This window comes from Monodelphis domestica, chromosome 7 (genome assembly GCF_027887165.1).
Source record: "Monodelphis domestica isolate mMonDom1 chromosome 7, mMonDom1.pri, whole genome shotgun sequence".
Classification (NCBI taxonomy): Eukaryota; Metazoa; Chordata; class Mammalia; order Didelphimorphia; family Didelphidae; genus Monodelphis; species Monodelphis domestica.
In genome coordinates this window covers 93,584,777-93,603,592 of record NC_077233.1, presented here as the reverse complement: position 1 = coordinate 93,603,592, position 18,816 = coordinate 93,584,777, and the positions used below count along the sequence as shown (strand labels likewise).

General features: G+C 44.1%; 1 protein-coding gene across 1 annotated transcript in view; it reads right to left on the bottom strand.

Annotated features, from left to right (window-relative positions):
- The window catches only part of VIPR1 (vasoactive intestinal peptide receptor 1), an 85,042-nt gene extending 66,444 nt beyond the window's left edge, over positions 1-18,598 (bottom strand). The window contains exon 1 of the mRNA XM_007499811.3: positions 17,931-18,598. Coding sequence (XP_007499873.2) covers positions 17,931-17,981 — 51 coding nt within the window. The 5' untranslated portion in view covers positions 17,982-18,598. The remainder of the gene's footprint in view (positions 1-17,930) is intronic.
- Between the last annotated feature and the right edge of the window lie 218 nt (positions 18,599-18,816).

Sequence of the window (18,816 nt, the reverse complement as noted above, 5' to 3'; positions counted from 1 at the left end):
TCATCTATCAAATGAGAACGTTCTAGACCGGTGGTTTGACTGAGGGGTCGGGGAGAGACTTCAGAGGTTCTGTGAACTTGGATGGGAAAAAATGAGGGCGTCTCCCCCTTAGTTTGGCTTCCTTTGTAATCCTGCGTATTTTACCGAAGGTGCTGGGAAACATTCTGAGAAAGGCTTCATCCAAGTGGCCGAGGGAGACACTCTCCAAGGCTCCTGCCAACTCTAAATGCACAGCCTGCCCAATGCAGGATTCAAACTTTCCAAAGAGAGGCTAATGAGGCAGGTAGGTGGCCCGGTGGCCAGAGGATTAGACTAGGAATTAAGAAGACCCAAGTTCAAATTCTGCCTAGGACAGTTTTGAGCAAGTCATTTAACCAAGTACTAGCTATTATTATCATGTCAACTAGCATTTATATAGCAATTTGTTTGTATGTCATCCCCTCACAACAACTCTGTGAGGTAGAAACTATTATTAACCTCTCTTTCCAGATGGGGAAATTGGGGTAGAAGGAAGTTAAGTGACTTGCCCAGGGTCACACACAGTCTGAAGAGTTGAGGATTTGTACCCTGGTCTTTCTGACTCCAAAGCCAACATTATACCCATGGTACCACCCAGTTGTCTATACATGAGGGAGAAGGAAGGAAAGGATATTCGCTTTAAGAAAGTTTGTGTGATGGAAGAATTTGACTATCAGCCCCTGGTTCAAGCCTTGTATTATCTATTCGACTATAAGTTCCATAAAGGCAGGGATTCCATCGTACAAGATACATTTTGTATCTTCCCCCCGAACAGAAACGCAGGGGCCTGCACATCTTGGCACCAAAGCAATGATTGTCGCCTTTACCCAAGGCTGTTCTAAATGAAATCTTCCTGCAGTTAACAAGCAAAAGCATTTTCTCCCCCATCTTCCACTGGAACTTTGACAATAAATATGCACAAGCCTAGCAAAACAATTCCCATACTGGTCTCATCCAAAATGGCGCGTCTCATTCCACAGATATAGACCAAGGCTGTTCTACAGGTTCTTTCTAGGCAGTCTTCTCTGGGAGGAGGTAGGGGTTTTACAGGACAAATCACTACCTGTCAATAAGGGGGAGGGGGAGGAAGGAAGGACAGAGAGATTTCCATTAAAAGTAATACTTAATTTAATTAATTAAATTAATAAATCTTCTGCCCACTTCAGCCTGAGTGTGCTTCTATGACAACTATAGGGAGGAAAGGAACTGATCACAAATGTTCAATTTATATAAAACTGCCAGGATGGTACAGTAAAAAGAATATTTATTGGCTGTGGAATCAAAGGACATAGGTTCAAATTCTTTTTCTGATTTTACTGCCTTGGTGACCTTGGGCAAGTCCTTTAACCTCTGTGAGTAGCAATCTTTTTATCTTTAAAATGAAGGGATTGAACTAGATGGTTTCAAAGGTTTCTTCAAGCTCAGATAACCCAACTTTTGTGCAGGAATAATTATTGCTCTTTTCACCATCCTCTGTTCCATGCAAACTGTCTTTCTTGTTCCCAATTTCTCCCATGTGCTACCTCCAGGCCTTTGAAGACAGGCTTGCCTCCATCCTTAGAATACTATCCCTCCTCATCTTTGTTTCTTAGAATTCTTAGTTTCCTTCGAGGTTCAGTGATGGAGGCAGGATTGAAAAGTGACAGGAATCCGATGCCAGCTTTACAAATCTAGCCTTTCTCCGCCTTCATCCTTCTTGACCTCTTGGCAGTCCTTGACTTCTGGATACTCTTTTCTCTTTGGATTTTCATGACGTTGCTCTCTCCTTGCTCTCTTCCATTCATCCCTTTTCAGTTTCCTTTGCTGGATCTTCAAGGTCATGTCTACTAACAGTGGATATTGCTCACAGCTTTGCCTGGGCCCTCCTCCTCTCCCTCTATGACTATCTCATTAGATGATTTCATCATGAGTTCACTTATCATCTCTATGCAGATGATTCTCTGAATTATTTTTCTAGATCTAACCTCTCTCTTGACCTCCAGCCTCCTATTACTAACTGCCTATTGGACCTTTCAAACACAGGCACCCCAAACTCATTATGACCCCATGATCTTCCTCTCATGGTCAGACCTCATGATCTTCCCTCTCCTCTTTCTGAATTTCCTCTTCATGTTAAGGGCACCACTATCATCCCAGTCACCTACATTCTCCACCAGCCTCCTCTTTTGCACTCACCTTTTATATCCAATCTATTGTCAAAGCCTCGTCTTTTCTATATTTTCAATATATTTTGTATGTGTTTGCCTTCTCTTTACCTGCATAGCTACCACCTTGGTGCAGGCTATCCCCTCACACCAACCAGTCATCTTGGGACTCAAGTCTCTCCCCACTCCAATTTATCCTCAATTCAGTTGCCAAAGTGATTTTCCTAACATGCAAATATGATTATGTGCTTCCATAATCAGTAAATTCCAGTGGCTTCCTATTACCGGCTGGATCAAATAGAAAACCTGCTGGTTTTTCAAGTCTTTTTTCAGGATGGGACTTCAATCATTTCTGACCCTCTATGAGTCCATTGGGGGTTTTCTTGGCAAAGATACTGGAGTAGTTTATTATTTCCTTCTGCAGCCCATTTTATAGATGAGGAAACTGAGACAAATCAGGTTAAGGGACTTGCCCAGGGTCACACAGTTAGAAAATTTCTGAGACTGGATCCAAATTTAGGAAGATGAGTCTTCCTGATTCTAAACTTGGTGTTCTATCCACCGAACCACCTAGTTGCTTTTTATTTATCCCACTTTTCTTCCACTTTACCCTACATATATTCTAAGATCTATCAGTGCTGGTCTACTCGCCATTCCATCCACATAACCCTTCATCTCCATCTCCCTGCCATCTCCATACCCAAAATGCTCTTCCTTTAAGATCTTCTACAGGTGGCTTTCCTAGTCCCAGCTAGTAGTGCCTTCTCTCTTAGATTACTTCTCTTCCATTAACACTGCATATAGCTTCTATATACATAGTTATTTGCATCTTGTCTTGCCCTTTAGAAGGCTATCTCAAGAATAAGAAACATGCATGCCTTTGTGTGCTCAGCCCAGTTCCTGAAACACCATGTTTAACAAAAAGCTTTTTGACTGACTGAATGATGAGCAGCTAATTATGGAGGCTGTGGCAGAAAGTGATTCCAAATTGGGGTAGAGCCCATTCTTTGAACCCAGGGGACCAAACAGCGGGTTCAAGAGACTTGGAATATTATTTGGGGTTCATGGAAGATGAGATGCAGAAGGGGTACAGGAAGAGAGAGGGTCCACACTGATGAAATCATGGATCTTTAGTGTTCAAGTCCTTGTATGCCAATGCTAAATTTTTCAAATAACCTTCACATTAATCTCTCATCAGTCAGGACATGTCTTGATGGTCCCATTTTACAGATGAGGACATTAAGAAAAGAAGAGGTTTGCCAAAGGTCACACAGAAAGGCCAGGGTGGGACAAGGATAGGAACCTGACCCTCAGCTCCTAGTCCAAGGGTTCTTCTCACTGCTGGCAGTCTCAGAAAATATCTGGAAAAGATGGAGTCCCTCACAGAGCCCTGGAGAGAGGACACAAAGTCCTCAGAAAGGAACTGCTCAGCATTTCTAAGGCAGAGGTCAAATTTATCACAAGCCCAAGTCTGCACTGGCCTTGAGGTCTTAATTGAATTAGTCACCAAACTGAAAGGAAAATACAGAGCTGAACCTATTGGGCACCTTCTGTTTCTACAGAGCCCCAGGCCAGGAAAGTGCCTGGGGGAACTTGTTTTCCCTTTGATCCATCTGGGGATGTCAAGAAGAGAGTTAAAGTCCACTGGCAGCTTGACCAAGGGTGGTGGAGGCAGAGCCTTAACTAGGGTAGCTATTAGAGCTCTGTCCCATTCAAGGTCCCTAACAGGTGGGGAATGAAGTGTTGCTTCTCCTCTCTGGTCCCTTTGCCCCCAGCTTCTTCCCTGCATGCAATGTTCTCTCACTGGGTTCTTTCCCAGACAACCACATCCTCTGCCTCCTGTCAAAAGATGAGATCAGAAGCAAATTGAAGGCGGTTTAGAAAAGAGTGAGAAGGGAGTGGAGGCACCAAGTACAGACAAATTTTTCTAGGAGTTTGGCTGAGAATGAGAAGAGAAATAGAACTAGTGGGGAAGAGTAGGAACTAGTGAAGATTTGTTAAGAATGAGGAAGACTTGGGTGTGCTTATAGGCATCAGGGAAGGAAGCGATAAGCAGCAGAGAATAAAAGAAACTGAAGATGAGTGAGATAGGAGATGAGAGCTGGAGCAATCTGCTGGTCACGAAGAGAAGAGAGGGGATCAAGGACAATCTTCATCAGATACAAGAACAAACCAGATGAGGTTGAGGGATTGGGAGATGAGGAGAAAGGACGAAGAGAGAGGTCATAGTAAATGGCACCAATTCTCTGGTTAAATTATGAGACCAGGTGAGTGTGGGGGGCAGAAAGTGCTGTGGGATTCTTAAGGAGAGAAGAAAGTCAGAACTGTTCTGTTGAGTAGCATAAAGAATCCATTATAGATGGTCTCTGAAGTGAGTGCCCAGTTGAAATCAGACACTATATTTCCTCCAGCACATAGAAGGGAATGATGGAAGCAGATGGCTAGAGTAATCCCAGGTAGGTGTTTGGCAAGTTGTGTAGGATAATTAAACAAGGGATCAGGGGATTCATGGATAGAAGATACACGACAGGGGAACTGGTACCCTAACAGTCAGTGATGAGGAAGGAAGAAGAGTCAAGCCAGAGGAGGGGTGCTGATCTGAGGGACTGGAGGTCATTATAAGGGAGAATAAGAGGGTCAGAAGGAGTAAGGCATAGGGAGAGGTGAACCAATAGGAGATTGTGATCTGCAAAAAGAATTTCTGAATTCTTGTTCATATTCTGTGGGCAATAGCAAGAGAAAGGGTATGACCATCCTTGTGTGTAACTGAAGTGGAAGAGTAGATCATGAGACTTGAGCAGACTGAGGAACTGGGAGATTAGAGTATTTGAGGGAGCATCCATATCTGTGTTGAAATTGCCTAGTTTAAGGGCAGAAATTGGTGTGGAGAGAGAGAGAGACTGTGAGCTGAACAGTGAATTTTTTAAGAAAAGAAGGAGAATGTCTTGGGGGCTGGTAGGTAATATAGCAACCAGGATCTGGATTGAGTGCTAAATTTGGATAAAGCCAACATATGGAAGGTGTCAGGACTTTCTCCCTGCAGCCCATCTTGAAAAAACCTGTCATCTCTGGAAAGTCACCAACAATTTAATCCAATGAACATTTGTAAGTTGCTCCTATGTGATAGACCCCTATAGAGACCCAAGGAAGAGACATCAGGAAAGGTTTTATGGAAGGGTAGCACCTGAGCTGATCCCTGAAAGTAGCTGGGGATTCTAAGGGCAGAAGTGAGGTGAGGAAAACAAACAAACAAACAAACAAACAAACAAACAAACAAACAAAAAACCACATTCCAAGCATGGGGCACATCCTGGCTTTTCAAAGGCACAGAATGTCAGGTTCGAGGAATAGCTAGAACTCTTTTGATTGGTTCATTCATAGAGTAAATTAAGATTAAAAAAAAAGTAACTTTCAAAGATTTGTGGGACCTAGATTATGGAGGGGTTTAGAGTCTGTCTTTTGTTTTCAGGGGCAATAGGGGGAAATTAAAGATTTATCACCAAAGCAATTTCATGGAAATGATATGCCCTGGACCATTTTGACCATCACAGAGTTCCCATAACACAGAGTCTCTTTGCTCTTTGATGGCTCTGTATGTCTTGTTCTTATCCCCCTCAGCACCCTTTTCTCTCCATAGATTAGAAGCTCCCTAAAACAGGAATCTACTACCCTGCTCCTCTGCCGTCAAAAAACAATGAGAAGTTCTCAAGGCAGTATAGGGATGAGATAGGTGAGAGAGTGCTCTAGAGAGAGATTTAGAATCAAAGATGTCAGAACTTGCCATGATCTCAAGCCATTTATTCTGACAATGTCTCAACATCTGTATATTCTGTCTACAAGATCCAGACAATCCGTGAAGACTTTTTTTGAATGAGACTGAATTCCTCTCTGGGTAGTCCATTCCACTTTGGGTTAGTTTTAATTATTAAGTTTCTTTATACAGAGCTTAAATTAATCAATCAATAAACATTTGTTATGCACCTACTATGTGTCAGTATATACACCTACTATGGGTATACTTAACCCACTGTGTTAAGCACTGGGGATACAAAAAGAAGCAAAAAAAAAATACTCCCTGCTCTCAAGGAGCTCACAGTCTAATGGCCTCTGAGGCCAAGAAGAACACGTCCAATCCCTCTTTTTCCATATAATAGTCCTTCAAAATGTTGCAAGGCAATCGTTGCCTGTTCCTCACCCCCAAAATTTCTTTTTCAAATAAGCCCCATTTGATCTGATCTACAATCAATTGCCTCTCCATCCTGAACATCTCCCCTGGACACTCTTCAGGTCCCATAAGAACCCTTCCCCTTCTATCCTTCCAGAGGCAAGAAGTATTCTGGTTAGGGAGTCTAGAGACCTGAGTTCCAGTCTCAGCCCTACCATAGATTCCTTATGAGTCTCTAGGAGAACCCTTCCCCCTCTGGACCTTGGTTTTCTTATCTGGAAAATGAGAGATTTTGACTAGATTGATAGTCCTCAGTTGATTTGGTTTTTTTAATATGAAAACTTTTTTTAATATAAAAAAATTTTTGGTGATCTCCCAAGAAATAGTTGTACTTATCCACTGAATGAAAAAAAAAATACTGCAGCCTCTGCAACATAGATTAATAGTTGCCTGAGGGTTCATAGCTCACAGGTTAAGAATCATTGAACTAGAGGGTTGCAAGGTCTCTTCTAAGACTGACTTGATTTGGCAGAGAGACGTTTTGATTCAGTGGGAAAATCCCTAGATTTGGAATCAGAGGACCCAGGTTAAGATTCTGGTACTGCCTCTTAATACCTGTGTGACCTTGGGTAGGTACTTTAACTACTCTGGACATCAGTTTTCATATCTGTAAAATGCTATGTTTGGATTAAATTGTCTCTAGGATCATCCCACTTCTAAAAATCCTATGCCTCTTAATGTCTTCCTTAACCCTGGATTTGTGGCAGAGAAGCAGTTCCAAGTCTCAAACCCAATTCTGGGATCTCCTCCTAGATGTCTGTTCTGTTAAAATTCTGTTCGTAGTCTAGTTCTTGGTTTTATAGCCTGAGAGACCTAAGAGATCATCTCACTCTGCCCCATCATCATTTTTACAGAGGAAGAAACTGATGTCCAAAGGGATGCAAATGACTTGCTCAGGTTCATATAGAGAGTGAGCCAAGTAGGGTGAACGCCGAGGTTGTCTAATTCCTAGTTGTGTGTTCTTTCCACGGACACATGCCCTCCACCAGGGATCCCAAATTCTAGCTCAGATTCCTTTCTAGAATTTTCATATTCCAGCTTGCATTCTATTTTAAAGTTTCTATTCTGGGATTGTGAGATTCAAGGGAGGATTCGAGGATTTGATACAGAATACAGTAGTCCAACCTCCTCTTTTATGTACCAGTTTGACAGGTTTGGGGATGGAGAGGGCAGGAGAAGGAGGATCTAACAGGCTGCCCCAGTCAGGCTTCCTTCTGAACCATGTCTAGCGCAGGACCAGACCAGGCAGGGTTCAGAAAGACGAGAGAAATACAAGGGAATCCATCTTCGTTCCTCAACTTGTCTGAATGAGGAAAAAATCTATCTGGATTCAGTATCTATTCTAAGGGGTCTTTTAAGTATTGGGTGGGACAGGAGGGACTTTCTTAGAGGAGGGAGAATGGGATGACAGCAATCTCGGTCCCACAGCCTAGTCTCTTGAGGTCACTTGCTGGTAAAGTAGATCAGTTTCCCCCAGCAGCCACTGATGACTCTCTTATATGCCCACTCCAAGGGGCCAAGCAGATAATCGGGCTTCATTGCCTTGCAATAGTAGCTCTTGGTGCCAGTCACACCGAAGCAGCCCCAGCGCTGCTGGCTGTCTGGAGGGAGGCTTCTTTCTGCAAATAACTAATGGAAAACACCGTCTGGTTGAGCCTCTCACCGATCTCTGCTCATAGCACTAAACTTCATCCTTCCTATTTCAGTTAAGGCTCAGCTCCTCTTGCTCATTTTGGAGAAGGCAGAATCCTGTAGTGACAAAAGCCCTGGATAGGAAGTCAGAAGACTGGAGTTCGACTCCCATTTCTGCCACTTTCTGCCTTTTCTCCTTAGCTGAGTTGGCACAGTGGGTCAAATTCTGGGCCCAGAGTCAGGAAGATCTGAGTTTACATCTCCCTTCAAAGCACTTAGTAGCTGTTGGATTCTGGACATGCAACTTAACTTCCTTTTGCCTCAGTTTCCACATCTGTAAAATGGGGATAATGATTGCACCACCTCAGAGGGCTGCTGTGAAGGTCAAATGAGATCATATTTGCAAAGTGTTTAACACAGCGCCTGGGACATAGGAGGCACTAAATAAATGTTGACCATTTTTATTATTTTCTCTCCTTGCTTCAGCTTCCTCAACTGTAAAATATACCGCTGACTTTGGAAAGCTTCAAGTTTCATTGAAATGTGAGCTATTCTTCATGCCACTGGGCAGTCAAGGAGAATGGAGCTGGGGGCTGACAGGAGGCAGTTGTCCGCACCTCATGGGCGAGGAGAAACCCCTCTTTTAGGCTCCCTTCCACCAGTAGAGCTGGCATCACCATAGGCTGGCAGCTTGTCAATGTTTAGGAGGTACTGCTGGGAGCAGGATTTGGAGCACCACCCAGAAGTGAATTCTTTCTGAGGAAGGGCAGGCTCCTGGATATGAATCATGTCCCTCCTGTCCCTGAGAGCCAGGCACCTGATAGCACCATACTTTCTCCAAACCAGTCTGGGGTTGCCCAGGGTTGCTCTGAATCAAATCCATCCTTCTCCTAGACCTCATTTCTCCTCCTCCCCACTTCTGCCCTCACTGCCCCTCAAAAACAGGGCACGTTGTTTTTTGCTTAATTTGTTAGACTCCACATTAAGGGTGAGGAGAAAGACATAGCCCTGCTCTAGAGGGAGGAATTCATACCTCGAATTCAACATGTTCTAGACTCAGTGGTGTGCTAGTAAATGTTTAACAATCAGCTTTCCAAAAATTTTTCCAGCCTAGATGGAGTTTATATTCTGTTCCTCTACCCCCATTCTAACTTCCCTGTCTCTTGTTAATGGTGCAATCATTCCACCAGTTAGCCAGAGTGGAAACTTTATAATCATTTTTGATCATGCCCTCCTCTTGGTGCCCCATATGTAGGTGGTTACCAAGTCTTATCATCTTTGCAATGTCTATTAATTCTTTTTTTCTTTATTTCACTATCCTAGATTGTAACAACCTACACGAGCTACTATAGTTAGGTGGCTCGGTGGATAGAGCAATGGCTTTAGGCAGACAACTTATCTTTATGAGTTCAAATCTAGCCTCAGACACTTCCTAGCTGTGTGAACTTGGGCAAGTCACTTAAATCCTGTTTGCCTCAGTTTCCTCAACTGTAAAATGTGCTGGAGAAGGAAATGGCAAACTTTCCTGATTCCTAGTATTTTTTTTTTTGCTCATTATGTCACCTAGCTGCCCTTCAGAAAAAAAAAAAATAGAAACTCCTTGGTCTGGCATCCAAGACCTTTTATGGTCTGAATCCCAAATGATCTTTCTAGCTTTTCCTTTAACTACTTCAAGCACTTTTTTAAAAACCCTTGCCTTCGGTCTTAGAATCAATACTGTGTATTAGTTAGTAAGAATTTCTTCACTGGGAGTTTCCTAATATCAATGAAATCACAGGAATAGTCCTAAAATACACACACACACACACACACACACACACACACACACACACATATATACCCAATCAGAGGACACTCACCTCCCTCCCACCCAGAGGACTTCTCAGGGGAAGGGACTCTTCCCTAGTGCTCTTTGTATCCCCACAGAGCCCTGCACTTAAGAGGTACACAGTATCAATACTAGGTCATGTTCCCCTCCACTTGACAGGGATGTTCCAAGGATTCAGTGACAGAATAGATGAGAAAAGGCTTTGATATTTATTTCTGTCCATATAAAGCAAGAGTCTCCCATGCCTGCATTAATTACCAACCCCTTCTGCTCAGGTCCCCATTAGGCTTTCTCTCTCCACTTTGCCAGTTCAAATCTCATCTGGCTCATTCAGGCTTCATCTAAAATACTGCCTCTTCTCAGAAGCCTTCTGGGAATGCCCCAGCCTAAAGGGATCTCTTGCAACCCTGAGCTCTTGCCACTCAAGCTAGCACTTGTTCATACAGAGGAGTGGATTATATCTAACCATTTCATCCATCATTCATCTTGTGTCCCCAGCTAGACTGTGGACTCTGTGGCTATTCCCTGGTTTAGACCACCATCTTTTTTCTTGTCTAAATTACTACTGTCCCAATTGATCCTCCCCTCTCCAGTTCCTCCTTTCTCCCATCCATTCTGTACAAATTACCCAAGGAATCTTCTTAATAAACTACTCTGAGACCATCACTCCTTGGCTCAAAGATCTTCTGTGTCTACAAAAGCCTGTTGATAAAGTCTAAAACTCCTGATCCTGGCATTCAAAGCCCTCACTAATTTGGCTTCAACCTATCAGTCAGTCTTGTCTCAAACTATTATTCTTCCAGTAATCTTTTAAGTTTCAGCCAAAGTGGGCTGTTTTCCAATTCTTGCTCTCATCTTGTGCTCCCCCATCCCTATCCCTTTGTTGATTCTTTCTTGTGCTTGAATCGGGTTCTTTCCCACCCTTGCCCTATTGAACTTAGAATCAGAGGTAGGGTTAACCCTAACCCTTCCCCAATCCCCTTTCTCCAGGTATTCAAATCTCTCCCTTCCTTGAAGGCAGAACTCAGTTGCTTCTTCCTCCAAGAAGCCTTCCTAGATATAACTATCAAGCTAGAAGTAATTTCTCTCTTATATTTCTCAGAGCTGCTTGCCTGGATTTTTCTTCTGTACTTACTGTATCTCACTCTCCCTTGTAGCAACTATTTATGTACATGGCTTCTCTGCATCCTGAACCCTGTATTACAGCTTGTTTCTTTTTTTCCTCCCAGATTACACATAGATACAATTTTAAAGAATAGCTTTCCAACATTTTGTGAACCATGTTGAATCCCTCCTTCCCATCCTTTCCCCCTACCAAGGTGGCAGGCAATATGATATAGGTTATTTACGGGCTATCATAAAGCATAAGTTTCTTAAAAATAGATTCTGCATTCTACTCAGGCCTGAGCCCAGGGCCTTATATGATAAAGGATCTTAAATCTGTTAAATAAAAGTTTAAATTTAAATAAAAATAAAACAAAATATAAATAACATTTTAATAATAAAAAAGAATCAATTGTATTTATTTATATTACTTTGATAACAAATACATTTGATTTTCACATAAGTTTCCTGAAGTACTATGATTTGAGTTGTCTCCCTCCCTTCTTCCCTGCCCATTCCTGGACCTGGTAGGTGGTTCTGTCTGGGTTGTTCATGTATTGTAGCATAAAGCATGTTTCCATATTGTTGATTTTCATAGGTGAATTTTAAAAAAATTAAATAAATTTGAACAAAAACTGAAATGGAAACAAATTAAATTTAAGCAAATAAATTGTTAAATCTGTTAAATATTAAATTTGTTGTTTGCTGAATTGAATTCTTCTCATAGCCTCATAGCCTAAACAAATGAATATGGTAGAAAAACCTTCTTGATCTGACTGAAAACTCTTGGGTCCTTTGTTAGGTAAAAATGGGTCAGGTAGGCAGACAAAGTATTGGGAAGATCCAGAGTGGAGACAGTTAATGGAAAAATCGGAGCTTGCCCAACCTCATGCATTTAAGCAAAACTTCCTCTAGAATCAGGCTGGCTATTTTCTTCCCCTTTCTGCCCCCTGCCCCACCTTCCCTGCTCTGAAGCCTTCCCCTTTCTTACTAAGGTCATGGGGCTGTAAACAGTCGGGCAAGGCCAGCCCTTGCCCCCAGACCGAACTTTGCATCTGGCACTTTATGACTTTGCTGATTGGCACCTGAAAGAATCTGGGAGAGGGCGGGTTTTGCCTTATAAGGGCTGGGCTGAGGAAACAGAGGGAGTAAGAGAAGGAAATGCCCATTTCTGCCACCCACTGACTTTCCTGGGCCATCGAGACATAAGGGTCATCTAAGTCTCCTGGTCAACTGGTGTGCCTCGCTCATTTTCAGATGAACCACTTCAAGTCTTTCCTGAGAGAATCTTAAGCCTCATCTATAAAAGGACTAAATGATCTCCTGGGTCCCTCCTAGCTCTGACGTTCTAGGAGCCTCGAATAAAGAAAGAAATGATTGGATGGATGATCATTGGGGAACATTTTCTGGAAAAGCTGACACTTGAGGGGTGGGGGAAAATGGGAGCGGTAGAAAGCAGGAGGCAAGGCATTCCAGGAAAGAGGAATGTAGAACCTTAGAGGCTGGGCTAAATCTTGAGTTAAGCCATCAATACCTCCCTCTACTGTCCCCCACTTACCAAATCATACAGATAGGAAGGGATCTTGACCCAGCTAGAACCGGAGAGGACACACTATTGAGCTGGAAGATATTTCTGAGGCTCTCTAGCTCAACTCTCTTATTTTACAGCTGGAGAAACTGAGGTCCATAGGTTTAAAGTTACTTATCCAAGGTTATCTGGGGTAATGAATAGAGTCAGGATTTCAATCTGGGCCCTTTGACCCAGGATGCCTTCTTTTTTTGGTGGACTGCTTCCCTAATGCATAAAGTGCTAGAAAGGAGAGAAAGAAAATCCTTTTCAGGAACCAAATGGGTTCCTTCTCTTCTAGAGCCTTGGAGAAGAGCCTTTCTTATCTCTTCCTTGGAAGTGAGAGGATAACTGGGTGAAACTAGAGAAAGTTTGCCAATCTCCAAACCCCCTCAATGGGAGCCATAGGTCTTTGTCCTGTGTGTCTCATGCCTTAAAGAGGGCTGACCTGGGGTCCAAAGATGTGGGGTCTGAAACCAGGGAGAACAATATGGAGAGCCACTAGATCCCTAGGGAAGTGGATCTCATCCCATTTCACTCAGTCACTTTATGGTATGTTTTTGCCATTGGCTATAGCTGGCTCTTGACTTTTTGGGAGCCCCTGAAAGAGGAGGTGGTGGAGAGCAAATTGGTAGAGACAAAGGGAATATAACTTCAATCAAACAAGAGGCTCTGGAAATACCAATCACAAAGAATGACAATCCCTACTCTCAAGAAATTTAGGGAGACATTGAATCCATGTTGTTCCAAATCCTCAATGGAGCTCTAGATTTCAACCTTTCTTTCTTTTTTGAAAACCCTTACCTTCTGTCTTAGAATTAGAAAACCAATTGGTTTTAAGGCAGAAGATTGGTAAGGGCCAGACAATGGGGGTTAAGTGACTTGCCCAGGGTAACACAGCTAATAAGTGTTTGAAGCCAGATTTGAAGCCAGGACTTCTAATCTTCAGACCTGGCTCTCTATCTACTGAGCCACCTAGCTGCCCCCATTTCAACCTTCTTTCAACATCAATCTGCCCCCAAAATTCATGGTGGGGAAGGGAGGGTCTTGAGTTTAGGAGTTTTTGCAGTCATGGTAACTAGATTTGAAGTTGGAAGACTCAAATTCTGGCATTTTTGTTGTTCAATTTTCTTGGCAAAGATGTTGAAGTGGCTTGCCATTTTCTTTTCCTGCTCATTTTCACAAATGAGGAACTAAGGCAAACAGTGTTAAACAACTTGCCTAGGGTCACCCAGCTAAGTAAATGTCTGAGGCCAAACATGAGTCTTCCTGACTCCAGTATTCTAGTTCTATGACTTACTACCTGTGGAAATCAGAGCAATTTTTTTTTTGTTCTGATCTTCACTGTAAAGTTACAGGGTCAGATTCTATGCATGCTAGAGTCTCTTCCGGGCATACATTCTATAAACAAGGTACAACCTGGATTGTCAACACTCACCACAAGAAAATCAAGAGCTGCCCAGAGGACTCCTGCCCATGAACCACCGTCCTTTATAAAACTGTCTACCCTCAATCATGGGGAACACACACAAACGCCCCATGACCCCGCCTCCCATGCATTGCCAACCCAACAGGATCAGGGCCAATTGAGATCACCCTCCAAGAGGCATTGGCTCCACCTGGCAAGTTGCCAGTTTCAGTTAAAGAGGGAAAGCCACAGGCCCATGAGAACAGGAATGTTTGTTTTCTTAACTGCTGGCCCAAGTTTCCTAAAACTACACACACACACATCCCACCTCAGATTTACAAATAGTGAACCTTGGTTCAAATCCCATCTCTGCCATCTACTACTTACATAACATTGAGCAAGTCACTTGTCCTCTTCTCTGGGTCTCAATTTCTCCATCTATAAAACGATGGGACTGGAACATGGTAGGGATTCTTAACTTGGGGTTGGGACAGCTGGGTGATGCAATGGACAGAGCACTGGCCAGTAGTTGGGAAGATCTATGTTCAAAAACTGGCTATAGATACTTACTAGCTGGGCAAGTCACTTAAACTCCTTTTGCCTCTGTTTCCTCATCTGTAAAATAAGCTTGAGAGGAAAATAGCAAACCACTGCAGTTCTTAACCAAGAAAATCCCAAAAGGATTTACAAACTGTTGTATGAGATTGAAATGATTAAATAGCAACAAACTTGGGGTCAACTTGTTTTTTAAATATTTTGAAATCTATATTTCAAAATAATTGGTTTTCTTTGTAATCATATTTATTTCATAAATTTTAAAAAATGATTCTGAGAAGAGGTCCATAGACTTTACCAGAGAATCCATGACACAATCATTTTTAAAAGACCCAAGTTTAGATGGTCCCATATTCCTATGACAGCACCCACTTTGTAGGGGTATTTTATGGATCAAATGATATATTTGGGGTTTTTCAAATTTACTTTTTCTTTTTTTATAATTCTTACTTGTTGTTTTAGAATTGATACAAGTATCAGTTCCAAGGCAGAAGAAAAGTAAAGGCTAGGCAATTGGGGTTAAGTGACTTGCCCAGGGGCACAAAGCTAGGAAGCATCTGAGATCTCATTTGAACCCAGGACCTGGCTCTCTATCCACAGAGCCATCTATCTTCCCCCAAATGATGTATTTGTAAAGGACCTAGTACAGTATCTGGAACATAGAAGGTTCTTTAGAAATGCTTTTTAGCTTTCCCCTCTTCCCTAATCTGCCTTCATGTTAGTATACCTTTCTGGAGGGTCAAGATTTCTCCAGATGCTTTAAATTTTCTCTCCACCTTCCTTCCTTTCTTTCTGATTCCACTAATCCCCTTAGCTTCCCCAAAGTCTACTGCCCCATTGTTTGAAGTCTGACTAAGCTTAGAGACTCAAAAGCTCCCTTACTCTGAATCTTAGCAATGTTATCATCTTCATTATCAATGACAAAAATGTTTTCCTCCCTACAAGGACATAGTACAAGGTTTCTATAGATCAGGAAATGGAGCCTCAGAAGTGGGGCACAGTACACAGGGGCACCCAGCTGGTACTGATGAAATCTAGGTCTTGAACCCATATCTTTGCATCTAAGAACCTGAAGTACAGTGTGTTCCTTCTACTAGTCTCCACCAGACTTCCGAGGATTAGAGTCTATGCTGAAGAGAGAGAAATTAAAAAAAGGGAAACTTTAGGTAGACAATGGCTTGGTTATTAGTATAGTAGTAAGTGCCTTGCAATAAGAACCAAGTCAAGTTTGAATTGAGACTCTGTTACTACTGGAGTGACCTTGGATGAATCACTTCTCTTTTCTAAAAACCTCAGTTTCTTCTTCCAAGAGGTGAAAGAGTTGGACTACATTGTCTACCAACTCTAAATTCAATGAACCCGCTTCCAAGGACTGGGGGAGGGAGCACGCATGGAAGTAGGCAGAAAGGCCAGGTTGCCTTGATTTCTTCTTACTAAGTCCTCAGTGATGTTTTATTTGCTATATGACAAAGCTTCCTTAAACTTGCATGGATCTTTACCTTGACAGAAGGGTCTAAGTTAAGCCCCCCAGTTCCCTCTGCCCCACCTGATCCCCACCGGTACAACAAACTTACCAAGTTTAGAGTTAGAGTAGATCAGCTAGCCTAACCTTCTGGGAACGGGGTTGATGGGAAGAGCAACAGTCAGCATTTTCAAACATGGTTTATTCTTCCATAGGAACTACAGGGCTCTCCCTGCCTGGTCCCCAACCCACTCCATGAGATACTGAGATAGAAGGGAGCTGGGAGAGCAAGGTGGGAGCCAATAAAGGCTCTCATTGGTGCTTCATCTCTCCACATTCCCCACTTCCCCTCAAATACTGACATATAGCCCCAGGAAAAAAACACTTGGATGGGGGGTTGGGAAGGATTTAAATACTGGCACATCTTTTCTTTGACTTTGGGCAAGTTAACCTCTGAATCTTAGTTTCACCTCTGAAAAGTCATCTCTAAAGATCCCTTTCAATTCTTTTTTTTTTTTAAACCCTCACCTTCTGGCTTGGAGTCAATACTGTGTACTGTGCATTGGTTCCAAGGCAAAAGAGTGGTAAGGGCTAGGCAATGGGGGTCAAGTGACTTGCCCAGGGTCACACAGCTGGGAAGTGTCTGAGGCCAGATTTGAACCTAGGACCTCCAGTCTCTAGGCCTGACTCTCAATCCACTGAGCCACTCAGCTGCCACTCAGCTGCCCCCCCTCCCCTTTCAATTCTAAACCTGTGATTTGAATGGGTACAGAGCATGGAAAATCTGTAAAGAGATGAACTTTTACTTGACCAAATTAGAATAAAGAGAAAGCCTACCTGGGTGGGGGGGGGGGGGAGCCAGGGAAGCCTAGAGACAGGGAGACACAGCCCTCTGGAAGTGAGGGAGACAACTTCTGGCATTTGGGGATGAAAGGGAATTGGAAGAACATATCTTGAGCCTAGCTGGGATCACTGGCTTCTGATTATCTTATCACAAATTTGGAAAAAGTCACTGTAATATCTTCCCAATAACATACCACTCAGGGTACAGTCTGACATTTCAAAGCCTCTTCCAGGCTAACGTTCAATCCAGACCTCCTCAGCCTGCAGAACTCTACTCAACCTAGTACAGCCCAGCTCTGTCCTCTTCTGTCCTATCCAGACCGCCAGCCCAGACAGATTTCCAACACAGATAAACTCTCCATTTAAATTGTGCTAGTGTCTTTCAGTCAAGTCCTTAGGACATCCTTAGGGAATGAGAGGAAAACACTATCCAGCCGCCTCCTCCAATCTATGGCATTGGTTAGTTCTTGGGGAATAATAGGGAAATGTGGGTGTGGGTCTCTGTGAGGAAGGGGTGGTGGAGAAAGGATCTAAGTCTTCACGAAGTGAAGAGGCTGAAGATACTTGTGGAAAGACACGGGGGATACTGATGGGGACCTTGCAGGTGAGAGGTGCTCAAAGGGGACAGAGGGGGTTTATGTGTTATGTAGGAGGTTTAGGGAGGGATTAAGGGGGAAAGGCACAGGTAGGAAACCTAATGGGTAAAGGGGGAAGTGAGGAGGTTAGAGGAAGGGTGAGGGGGAACTAGAGGAATGGCAGGTGAATGAGGGGGCATCTGCGAGCCTTCGGGGAGAGGGGCAGAAACAGTGGAGAAGAAGAGAGCAGGTTCAGAGAAGGGGGAGGGAGAGAACGACCAGAAGGAAGACCTACGGGGTGGAGCGGCAGATAAATGGCAGGGGGGGGGGGGGCACAAGGGAAACCCCACAGGGAGGAGTAGGGGTCGACATTGGGAGGGGAGCTGGGGTGCGACGGCAGATGGGGAGGACAAAGAGGAAGCCCCACGAAGAAAGAGTGAGGAGACCGACCTAGGGAACGAGCCCGAGGGAAGCCGTGGAGAGGGGTGAGGCGGCCAAGAGTAGGGACTCTGCGGAAGCCCCACAGCGGGAAGGTGGAATCCCGAGGACCGCAGGCGTCGCTCACTTACCCCGGTACCGAAGAGGGCGCAGACCCACAGGCACTTGAGGGTAGCCTCCATGGGGCCGGGAGCCCCTGCCCCTCTCTGCCCAACTTGACCGCGGAGTGAGGCTAAGTCGAGTAGTCGTAGACGGTTGAACCAAATGGCTGAGGGTTGCTTCGGGCGTCCCCGCCTTCTCCCTGGGCCGTGCCTCTGGCCAGGGGAGGCAGAAGTGAGACCGCCGGGGACGAGGGCAGCTTTAAGGCTTCTCCACTCTCACTCCCCGCCCCAGCTTCTCAGGATAAGAGGGCCCACAGGGGGGCTCGCCTGACGAACAGCACCGACGACCAGTGGAGTATCGAAGTTGGGGACTCCAGCCAATGACCAGGGAGCGGGTGGGGCCTCCTTCTGGCAGGTACTGCGTGGGCAGGACTCCTGCCCCGGGAAGGAAGGGACTGGGATTCCGGGATGGAGAAAGGGACAGATGGAGCGGCCAAGGGAACAAGGATGGAGAGCGAAAGCTTCTTTAGTGCCTCTTGCTCAAGTGAGCCATCCTTCAATCCCCCTAGGCCAGACCAGTTGCCTTCCCAAGAATTCCCCCTGCTTTCCAATCCAGAATTCCCAATCTTGGACACTGGAAGGAATCTCAGAACATGCAATCCATTGTGAGAATTGAGAACCCTCCCCCATTCTAAGGACCCCAAATGATCTCACACTGGATTCCGTTACTGATTTCTGACCATGGTCCCTCTTGCTGAGCCCCAGTCTGCTGACCACAAGGAACCTGTTGTACTCCATGGGACAAGGATTGTGGGAGAATATAAAATGTATCCTTTAAGACCCAGCACAACTGTCAGCAGGAAGCTAACTAGGTTTAGATGGAAATTACTGAGAGGCACATTTCAGGATGGAATAG